General features: G+C 43.7%; 1 protein-coding gene across 1 annotated transcript in view; it reads right to left on the bottom strand.

Annotated features, from left to right (window-relative positions):
- Positions 1-1,398: 1,398 nt before the first annotated feature.
- Positions 1,399-11,788, bottom strand: part of mia2 (MIA SH3 domain ER export factor 2) — a 34,520-nt gene continuing 24,130 nt past the window's right edge. Inside the window, exons 21-29 of the mRNA XM_066675967.1 lie at positions 11,732-11,767; positions 11,564-11,631; positions 10,349-10,431; positions 9,859-9,993; positions 7,780-7,905; positions 4,457-4,573; positions 3,978-4,030; positions 3,298-3,487; positions 1,399-3,071 (exon numbers count right to left, since the gene is read on the bottom strand). Of these exons, the coding sequence (XP_066532064.1) occupies positions 2,854-3,071; positions 3,298-3,487; positions 3,978-4,030; positions 4,457-4,573; positions 7,780-7,905; positions 9,859-9,993; positions 10,349-10,431; positions 11,564-11,631; positions 11,732-11,767 (1,026 nt within the window). The 3' untranslated portion in view covers positions 1,399-2,853. The remainder of the gene's footprint in view (positions 3,072-3,297; positions 3,488-3,977; positions 4,031-4,456; positions 4,574-7,779; positions 7,906-9,858; positions 9,994-10,348; positions 10,432-11,563; positions 11,632-11,731; positions 11,768-11,788) is intronic.

Below are 11,788 nucleotides of genomic sequence, written 5' to 3'. Positions count from 1 at the left end.
GGTTAGACGTTAAGAATTAAAACTGTGTGTCAATATCAAGTTATCATGCCATATAGTGCAGTTAGCTTATAATATGTCTTTAGGAGTAATTATCATATGAGTTAGTGGTGCAGAATCAAGCAAAAATGTTTAACTACATTCATAATGTAAATACTGGTTAGTCATTCATATACATGCATATAGGGTACAGGATTTCACACAATGAGTGTGTAGTTATAAATGCTCATTTAACTAATCATCATTTAAGGATATTTTTCCACAAACACAAAGTAACAAAATTGTTTCCCATGACAAAATTCAAAAGCAAGATTTCAAAATTTTAACCCCTAAAAAGGGTGAGGTAAAATATGTGGATATGTATTTAAAAATAGCTTTTAACTTGGGCTAAATACAACCAAGCTATGTACAAGTCAGTTATTAAAAATGATTAGAAAAATATAACAATATTCAGTGTCAGAGACAGGATTTGTACTATTTCGGTTGACGGTCGTTAGCTAGATTGCTAACACGTTTAGCTTATTAGCTTATCCTAATTTCTGTGGGGTTGTGTTATCCATTCTCTCTGCTTTATTAATGATTTACAGACATTTAGCGAATTTACCCCTAGTTCCGGCCACTTTAATTACAGTACTGGAAATCTTAGCTAACTGTAAATAAATAGAAGTACTTTACTCACTCAAATCAACATTTCTCAGGAGTAATATGTGTGTAGATTAATGTCCAAGACTTGCTTGACTTTGAAAGAAAATATGCTTTTAGATAAAAACGCTTTTGTTTAACTTCGGCCACCTCCCCTGCTTGTGACAGTCAAACGACACCGTTACTACCACATTCAGTGGTTTTGAGAGGTTCACAATGAGATGACGTTTGTCCTGTGTTGGTATCCGTACTCTACATGTAAGGGTTAAAATGGCGGGAGATTTTCCCCTCAGAGAAAAGGAGGCTAACCGTTAAGCTAACTTTTACACTGAGGGAAATATCTGTCGCGAAATGGAAATGTGTTGTGTTCTACATGCAGTTTTACACACAAAGAGTTACAACACTGTTAGAGACACTTAAATATTGTTTAGATGTGTGATTTCTTGCAAGACTGATGTTTAAATGCCCTACTAAGGCTTGATCTTATGTTTTATTGTTTTACCCAATGCGAGTGGCGAAGAGAGAGAGAGAGCGGAATTACACCATATATGGCAGTGGCCGGAGTTAGGGGAAAGACTGATATCTAGTTCTGGCTCGATAATTGTGTCTATCATTTTAACTTGAAAAGCTTACCTGAAACGACAGCAACTAAGACGTCTGTTACTGTGTTTATATTAGCTGCAGTTTGCTTAAATCCTGTGGCATTTAACACAAATGTAGCATAGTAACTTGAGTCAAATAGACTGTACTTTTGGCAATAATTGATATTTATTTTATTAATTATCAGCATTTACATCCTTTTTCTGAACAGTCTGCTGTAAGGCATACACTAGGAACTATATAGTCTCAAACCTTGTAGTTTGATCCTACAAATGATCCAAAACTACTCAGAAATAAATTTCATTCCATTAACGTCCATTACAAATTGAGATGTTTGTTTCCTTCTGTAAAAACTACACGTTTGAGAGATTCAAACCCAGGAATGGCTCTGCAGAGTCACATTTCTGCTCATTTCTTTCATTGTAATGTGTTAAAGTGAGTGATGTTTACTAAGGTCTGTGTATATACACATCTCTATATTCACAATAAAAGTATTGACACTAATCCAGTATTTACACCTCACCAGCCTCCTTCAAATATTTATCCTCATTATTATTTTAAAAATAGCATTATATTAAATACTACTCAACTCCTCATTCACTTAAGACACATTCAGATGTTTATCTACACATCAAAATAATGACATCTTACTAAATGAAAACTTGTTAAATCTAGACAATATACTTAACATTAATCATTTCAAGACTGTTTCACCTATTTTTAAATACTTTAATATGTTATAAGTGACTTAACCTTCAGAAAAACTGCATCTTTAAATATTATTTCTGGAAACACGTCCATTCTTCTGCCAAAGGAACAAATTTACTGAATAAAAATCACTTAAAACACATCTAGAAATAGGCTGAATCTCAATCATTTTAAAAACTCAGACTGAGAAATCTAGATGTTGGCCTTTTTTTTTTTTAAATATATATATTTTTAACAGCACACAGTCACTTTCAGCACAGCACAAGGCCAGAGCGCCGCGTCGCACCAACACCACCGACTCTCTTCCTCTTTGTATAAAACCAGCTTCTGTGCAGAGAGCAGCAGGAAAAGAGTCTGTCACATGACTCCAGTGGTTGCATTTCAGAGAAACAGACCTTGGGTAAAACAGGAAACACACACACACACACACACACACAGAGCATTCAGACCTGGGCAATATGACAAACACATGAAAACACAATGTGCCAGGGGTTCACAAACCCGTTTTTGGCAAATGACCAGAGGGAGAGATTATCGTTCATAAGGCGACATCACCCTCTACATAAGGCTTTCATTAACAACACCCACATATGGCTCTGTAAACACTTAGTCCAACGAGCTTCATTTCAATAAGATTCATGCTTTAATCAGAGCAGTGGGCAGTGGAGGTAAAAGGAACCAGACGTCCTCCTCCAAAAGCGCCTCACAGAAAGTAAACCGAGGTGAGGGGGGGTGGGGGTATCCAGGGGGGGCTGATATCTGACCATCGTTTGGGAAGGTGACGGTGTTTAAACCCAGTCCTGGTGGAGAGGGAAACGTAGGACGCTGTGAAGGACACGTCCACTATTCTTCATCATCATCATCATCATCATCATGTTGTGTGTCATGAAGACGACCCCCTGTGACTCAGATGTTTTGGTGTGGAGATGGGGGCTGTTCTGGAGGCTGTTCGCTGCCAGGGGGCGAGGGTCTAGGCGGGGGTCCGGGATGAAAACTGTCCGCTGGTGGTGGTCTAAGAGGGGGTCCGTGTAAAAATGCATCTGGTGGGGGTCTCATGGCTGGATAGGCCATGGGGTGAGGTAGCGGGGGTCTGGGGAACATTCCTGGAGGATGTGGTCCTCTCACTGCACAGAAACAGGAACATATTTAACACGGAAAACTAAATCAGTTCTAACTGAATCACTAGACACTAGAACATAGCTCCATCTGTCTCCCTAGCATCCATCCATCCATCCATCTCCGTGAAAAAGACCATTTACTATCTCTTCATCTTTCCTCATCTATTAAAAGCATGTAACAGCTGTTGTAAACGTGTTCCAGATGTTTATGTAGTGGTCAGTGCTGACTCACTGAGAGGGGATCCAGCAGGTCCGCGGAGGGGATAAAAGTCTGGGGGTCCGTACGGGAGTCTCCTGGGGAAATGGGGGTCTCTGGGGTCCAGCGGAGGGGGCAGTCCCATAGGGGGTCCTGCAGGAGGAGGGCCCATCCTCATATCCATCTCAGGAGGTGCTCTCACATCCCCCGTCATCGACTGGAGACTCTGGGGACAGAGGTAATACACAGTTTGTAAACGTTTGAACGGCCCTGGTACAGTCGTGTTGTGTGTCCCAGGTGAAGCGAAGCCCCCCGCCCCCCAGCAGCCAACACTGAGTTTCTGAGGATGGTGTCCAGCAGGTAAGCGTTGATCTTAAATGACAGAAACGTTCTGTTTTTCTGTTAATCCTGGTGTTCGGAGCTTTATTTTAAAATCACGCTATTTGTTTGACACTCAAAACCAATCCTTTTTTCAGAGATAAACAGTCAAGAGACTCGTCTGTCTCTCCGTCTACTTCAGCTTTCCCCTTTAAACAATAAACAAAACTATAGTGTTTCAGTTGATAACAACGCATTATTAAAACCGACGTGAGCGAGAGGCCTTCAGACCCAGACTGGACATGGTTTATCAGGGGCTTTTCATAAAATGTGCTGTTAATACAGATAAAGAGGAAACAAATGAAAACGTCTCTGTGAAATGTATGACGTCCACTCACTTCTCTGCCCTCGTTCTCCGCGAGCCCTGAGGTGTTCCCCTGAGACAACACGTCTGCAGAAGAGAAAGAGGAAAGAGCAGAAAAACAAGGCGTAAGAATTCGGGTCCGGCTCCAGCTCCTTCTCGGCTGTTTTCTTTTCTAATTCATTCTTTCAGAGACGGAGAAAGAGGTCCATTCACGCCTCGGTGAACTCTGTCAAAACACGGCAACATTGAACAACCCCCAGAGTCCAGCTCTGAACGGAGCACATCAGGAGACACGGGTTACTGCACTTCACAGGACGCTCAGGGATAGAAATGAGAGAAATACATAACAGTGTGAACTGTACAGTGTGTGTGTGTGACATGACGACTGAATAAATGAGTAAAAACGTTAATTAAATGTGTAAATGAAGTGTTATTATGATAATTACACCTATGTAAAGACATATACTTAAATACTACTTTATATTTTACCAGTCTATCACATAAACACCTCACCTGATTTATCTCCATAGTAAGTGTCTGGAGGGAGAGGCCGAGAGGCCGGGGGTCCGAGGGGGAAGGGCCCGGGCGGGGGCCTCCTGTAAGGAATACCTGCATCTGGAGGAGGACCACCTTTTACACAAAGAAATATTTACAATTTAATAACAGTTAAAATATCAGGGCCCTGTAAACACGGGAATACAAATCAAAGCAATAACAGCACAGCTTTAGTGACATGAGCACAACCACACGCACCTACAGCCAAGCTCCTGTTTATACCACCACTACAGTGAGGAAGATGATGATGGGGATGATGATGATGATGATGATGAAAGAATACAGTGATGCCTCCTGCCATCTTTACCCCATTAAGGACAAACTGCAATGATTTCTCAATACAAAGAATTTAAAATCATTCACTGTCTGTAACCTTTATCCAGTTCAGGGCGGCGGTGGGTCCTCACACCTACGGACACTTTTGAGTCTCCAATCCACCTACCAACGTGTGTTTTTGGAGAGTGGGAGGAAACCGGAGCACCCGGAGGAAACCCACACAGACACAGAGAGAACACACCACACTCCTCACAGACAGTCACCCGGAGGAAACCCACACAGACACAGGGAGAATACACCACACTCCTCACAGACAGTCACCCGGAGGAAACCCACACAGACACAGGGAGAATACACCACACTCCTCACAGACAGTCACCCGGAGGATACCCACACAGACACAGGGAGAATACACCACACTCCTCACAGACAGTCACCCGGAGGAAACCCACACAGACACAGGGAGAATACACCACACTCCTCACAGACAGTCACCCGGAGGAAACCCACACAGACACAGAGAGAACACACCACACTCCTCACAGACAGTCACCCGGAGGAAACCCACACAGACACAGGGAGAACACACCACACTCCTCACAGACAGTCACCCGGAGGAAACCCACACAGACACAGGGAGAATACACCACACTCCTCACAGACAGTCACCCGGAGGAAACCCACACAGACACAGAGAGAAAAATTATAACTTATGTACTATAACAGTGAACTATATTTCACCACTGTAGTAGGTGTTGATTTCGGATGCTCGCATAAATTACAGGACTTATTTATTTAGACGTCGTGTTGTAAATTAGAGACTGATCTCAAGTCAGACTCCATACTTCTGATGATCCCAGTCACTAAAACGGAGTTCCACAGTGGTCAGCTTCTGAATGCAACGTCTAAAAAGAATGAGCACAGCATTCAGCTACAGGAGGAGTGTCTTTTTTCACGCTGACAGTCACACAGCGTCCTAACACACATCCACTCGTCCGTGAGGCACTGCTCAACAGCTGAAAGTTATTTGAGTGATATTTAGCTGATGTGTGTTTTACAAAAACAAGGTTGAGCTGTTTGGGTGACTTCTGACTTCGAGAGTTTCTCAGAAACGTTAACAGATTTTGATGTAAGTTAACATTCTCACTCCGTCATCTTCCATAAAATCCCAGTTCAAAGTGGATGAATCGGGCCGAACACCCAACAGCAGCCACAACAGTCAGGACTCGATAACAGATTAATCCTCAACAAAACTGCAGACGTCTATTTTTATCATCTATTTTTTAGATGAGGTTTGGCACCTTTGGCAAATCTATTTAACAATATTATAATTGATTGACCTTCTGAGGTGTTGCCAGAGTTTTTAAGCTCCTTATAACCATCATCATCATCATCATCACCATCATCACACGCTCCCTGGTGCCACACCTAACGTCCCTGGCTTTCCCAAACCCTTGGTCCGTTGAACAGGAACAGAAGAGGACAGAGACCCCTGGACTCCGATTGTGCCCCTGTGATGAGTCTGGGTTTCTCCTCAATGACTCGTTTGTAGCTGCGGCCCACAGCAGCAGGGGGCAGTGAGACAAAGCCTCGACCAAAAGAGAAGAAAAGACTCGAACAAACGAGTCACTGTTCAAAGATTCGGCCGCCTGAGTCAGCGTTTCTGACTGACCTTTACATGACCTCGCCAAGTTACAGCGCTAACAGTGGTTTGTGGCCATCTGCTCGTCCAGCGTTTCTCCTGAATGGGCTTTATTCTCCTCTAGGAACATGTGCAGCTGCTCCACAGCAATCCGTTCCATTTCATATTTGTCTACAGTGACTACGCACACGCTGTAATGGACAAATATGTGCACTCAGACTTTTTCACTTCTTTGAAGTCCTTATATTTTTTATTGGGTTCACATGGGGCAGTGGGTAGGGAACTGGGCCTGTGACCCGAAGGTTTCCGGGTCGTTCCCCAGAGCCAGCAGGTCATGACTGAAGTGCCATTAAACAAGGCACCTAACCCCCAACTGCTCCCCGGGAGCTGAGGCTAGGGCTGCCCACTCCGGGCATGTGTGCTCACCGCCCCCTAGTGTTCACTAGTGTGTTTCACTGCAAACACTGAGTTAAATGTGGAGAAAAGCACCGTGGCCAATAAAGAGATTCTAATTCTAATAAAACCTTTGTTATAACACAATGTTCCTTTGTACTTCAGTTTATTTTTCAGACTGGACTACGTTAATGTGGCATGCTGGTGCCTTCTCTGGTGGAAATGTGTAGAGCTAACCCTGAATATTCAGCTATTTAGATATTCGTTTGTTGGGTAGGTATTAGCGTTTTTATTTTGAGTTTCAGATTTTTTTATTATTTTTTAAATGTAATAAAGACAACACAACTCCACCCATTTTCAGCCTTCACACTCCACCTGTATTCAGGCTCTTCAACACAAAAGTCCTTGTACGAAGCCTAAAACAGTCCAACGTGCTAAAACAGGGCTACGATTCATTCGGTCAGTTTCGTACGTGAAATTAAACCACCTCCGCACAGCTCTGGGGAACGTGAGCACACACAGCAGCCTCAAGATTAGGATTTTACAGCAGGCACTGGATGCGCTTTTCTGAACGACAACAAACAACCAGCTGAATCTGCAGATCTATAAAATCATACAGAATACGCGGAAGAACACTTTGTACCGGGGGGTTGTGCTGCTGTCCATTTCACGGAGTAGATTTATCTGAGGATCACCTTATTACAACAATTCATTCTGGAACAGCACTGCTCCGACTACATTCTCCCCAACGTTTCCCAGTGGCTATTAAACCTCTGTTAAGCACTTTGTTCCACGTGTGTTTGTGTTTTTATTGTAGCACCTTTCTAATACGCTCCGAAATCCACCGCATGTTTTTACAGAAGCTTAACTTTGCCCCTCTTAAATTTAGATTAGCTGATCTTTTAGAATCCTGTTTTCTTTTAGTTTTAAAGGCCCCGATGTGTGTGGATGCCGGGGCAGGGCACTGTACCTGGGGACACCCCGAAACCCCTGCGCTCTCTCTCCCAGCTCGGAGAAACCGAGCCACTGTCTGAGAGAGCACCGCTCCTATCACTCTCTACACCACCAGCAGGGGGCTCCACCACACCACGGGACACTGAGAGAGAGAGAGAGAGAGAGAGAGACAGACAGATGTAGAGAAAGAGTGCAGAAAGAAGGGGACGCACAGGAAGTAAAAGGAAAAGGAGAGAGAGAGAGAGAGAGAGATGTAGAGAAAGAGTGTAGAAAGAAGGGGACAGCACAGGAAGTAAAAGGAAAAAGAGAGAGAGACCAGAAAGAGACGGATGTAGAGAAAGAGTACAGAAAGGGGACAGCGCAGGAAGGAAAAGGAGAGAAAGATAAAGGACAGAAGTCCATGCAGTAATGTTGGCGTTGAGTGGAGGATGACAGTGTTGGAGTAGAGAGAGAGAGAGGGAGAGACAGAGAGAGACAGAGAGAAGGAGAGAGACAGAGAGAGAGAGCTGAATGAGTTTAATGAGTTAATGAAAAATGAAGTGATGCAGCTACACATTTAAATTTTTGGCTGCATTATTTAGCGCTACAAAGCTAACATTCCTCATGAAGCTACAGCTGTGAGGTGTAATGCAGACAATGAGCAGGTAGAGGTGGGCAACACGACTTCAGAACCATCAGGGCTTCATCAACAGCGGTATCTGTAAATTTATAAATACTCCACCTTTGCTTCCACTCAGGGGCCACTTTATGAGCCCCACCCCCTTCCAGCTCCACCCCCTTCCAGCTCCACCGTGCAGGGGTTCAGTTACAGATTTTGCATTCATTTCTGCCATTTGGCAAACAGTCTTATCCAATCATAGATGTGTGTATAACAGGCCACTAGGGGTCAGTGGAAAGACTATTATTGGTAGAATATGGTTTATACCCACAGCAATGAACCCAACTGTCATCTGTAGAAGGCTGTGCCATTACACTTCATCCTCATCGTCATCAGTAAGATTCTGACCAAAGAACCACTGTTGTCCATTCAGCACAGCATTGACTCTCTACTGGACTCTACTCTCTGATTGGTCCCTGGTTGGTTTTCCACTCCCACAGCTGCCCCCTGAAACGTACCCGGTGTTCGGAAACCACAACAACGGCGGTGGTAACGTTAAGCGGTGTTTACTCATGGTGTATTGGTGTGTTGTTGTTGTTTGGGACTGAACACAGCTCCGTCATCAGTTCAGACAGATCAGTAGAGTTTGTTCCTTCCTTGTTGCAGCGTCCAGCTCTCGCTGGATTCTTTCGTCGGCCACCGATCCAAGGAGCGTTTGAACCTCTTCAAAAGACCACGGCGTCATTTTACGAGCTGCCGTCGTGAGTCGGATAAAAACAAACGTGATCTCTGCTGCAGCTGGAGATTTTACAGATGGAGAGTTGGTGCTGGTCGTCTGCGTTGCGTGGCGTAGAGTGACGACTCTCTCTGGACGATCAGCGCTCTGCAAGGTTTACACGCCACGGTTTAGTCCCTACTCGACTCGCTCTGAACCACGAGAGAACAGCCACTAAACAAGAACCCGGTTCTAGGAGCAGGAGTACGGATGGAAAAGTGCCATTTGTATCTATGTTTTTGTGCTGCTTGTTGATTTCTTATTTGTTTTGATCAGAATTTTCACCATCGTCTTCTGAGCTTCTCCACCACAGCTGTGGATCTGTGAGTTTCTAATGATGGTAGTGGAGGCGTCTAGGGCGAATGTTTCTCCTGGAATTTGCTTCGTCTGTGTTGTGTTATCACAAGCCTGGGAGCTCTACGCTGCACTCAGTGGAGTTTTGCTCGGTGCCTGCTGAGGAATTATGTGTGTTTGTGTACGTCTTATTGGCTGAAATGCACTTTAACGATTAAACATTCATTCATGTTCTCCTGTCTGTAACTGTACACCAGCAGGGGGAGCTACAAGAGAAGGGATAATGTGGCCCGAGTTTAATTGGCAGTGTAAGAGTCAGACCTCAGAAACCCCAGCTACGACTGTCAGTTATTCAGACCAGATGTTATTATAATCACACTGCCCAGCCCTACACACAGACACGCTTTCAGCATCACTTTCTGTATCACCTCTGCCGCCGGGCACCATGGGAAACTGTGGGGAGATTCGTGGGGGTCCGTCCATCAGCGTAGGAGGGGACAAGAAAGCTCGGGTCTCTGAGGACGGCCGTCCGAGCGGCGAAGGTCCAAACGGAGATCTCTCACCTGGAGCATTAAGAAAAAGCAAAGAGATATTCACTCCTCCTCCTCCTCCTCCTTGAGAAGGTAATATGATGAACCCATAAGGCACTGCACTGGAATTTAATTAAGACCCCTGCTGCACCTTTAAAGAGTGAGGGGGTAAACATTTTACAGAAAACCTTTGTTACTGAAATAAAATTTCCCACTTTAAAACTTAAAGAAAGAAAAAACAGTTAATTTTGAGAAATGCTGTGACTTCCTGCTGAAGACACACTCTCAGTGTTGAGATGATAATGTGGAACAATGTTCTTTTTACTTGAGGAATCTGCCCTAAATAGAAGATCAAACAGAAAACTAAAATAACATCAGTTCCTCTGACCTCTGAACACCGGCCTGACCAAAGACTCTCGGGGGTACGGCTCCTTCTCCATCAGCTCCAGCTTAAACTGGTAATCAGTCAGTCTACACACACACACACACACACAAATAAATAATAATCACAAGCAGAGTCTTCTATTCCACAACTGCAATAAATTAAATGAACTCTAGACGTTGTTGGGGATGATTCATGTGTTGAATTAATTTTGATGGAAAATATTGTTTACAGAGAAACAACTTTTATTTCACTTACAGTTTATTAGTTCCATTTAAAATAAAGCTAAATATTTAAATGACTGTTTCGTATGTTTAGATATCGTCCAATAAAGTAAACCCAGCAGGAGATAAAGCTATGCTCCACAGAGTGGGTCCCCCAAATGGGGGTAGCCATCTTTAAAAGAAGTACAGCACTAAGATAGTGATCTATGTTTAAACTAAAGCCTGTCAGTGAGTGTGGGGCTGGTGTAAAGCTGTATATAATCACAGTAAACACAAACAAATAATGATATAAAACACATCAGAAACATAAGATAATGTTTCTCTATAAAGCAGTAGGTGAGAGTGAGTTTGAAGAACAGCGTTTTGTTCAGATTCTCCTTGATTTACATGAATTTGTTAAATCCACAGCACATTATTTAAAATCATTATTAATTCACCACTAAAACTAGGCCCTGGAGGATCACCTCAAATAATACACACTCCACGAGGAGAGACTTGGACAACGTTAAACACAGAGGATCACACTGGAGGAATGTGACTGGGTTTATTCTAATGGTGGGGGGTATTTGTTGTTTCTTTGTTTTAAAATAAACACTTACTGCTCAGATAAATAGCTTTTTAAATCTCATCTCTGGGGTCTAACACCTCTGCACAGTGCTGTCTGTGGTTAAAGAAGAGGGCTCAGGACTGAAAGGTCGTTGGTTTGATTCCCACGAGCAGCAGGAAAACTGGGGGCAGTGGGAGTGAAGGAACAGCACTGTCCTCCTCCTCCATCCACAGCTGAGGGGCCCTTGAGCAAGGCACCGAACCCACACCTGCTCCCTGGCGCTATGGGTGTGTGTTCACATCCCCTAGTGCACTAGTGTGTGTGTGTGTGTGTGTATGTGTTAAATGTGGAAGACTATGAAAAGCCTTAAAATGAATAAAAATCACTGACTGCTCCTTTAATAAGTAACATGTTTGAATGGGCTCTGAGTCGATCTCCAGTTCTCCTCACCTCTGTCGGAGCAAAGTGTTTTCTCTCTTCAGATCAGCGAGGTCTCGATCTGCAGCTCTCGCCGCCAACTACGACAAAATATAAACAGAATCACACAGAATATCCTGCCGTGAATATTTCTGAGACTCTGCAGAGTGAGATGTGACGATGGCGATGGTCTCCACTCACCCAGTTATCATGAGCCTTTTTCTCATGGGAAGCAACCTGAAAGAAATAGTAAAGAAA

This window comes from Hoplias malabaricus, chromosome 1 (genome assembly GCF_029633855.1).
Source record: "Hoplias malabaricus isolate fHopMal1 chromosome 1, fHopMal1.hap1, whole genome shotgun sequence".
NCBI classification, from domain to species: Eukaryota; Metazoa; Chordata; class Actinopteri; order Characiformes; family Erythrinidae; genus Hoplias; species Hoplias malabaricus.
This window is presented reverse-complemented; position numbering and strand designations above follow the sequence as displayed.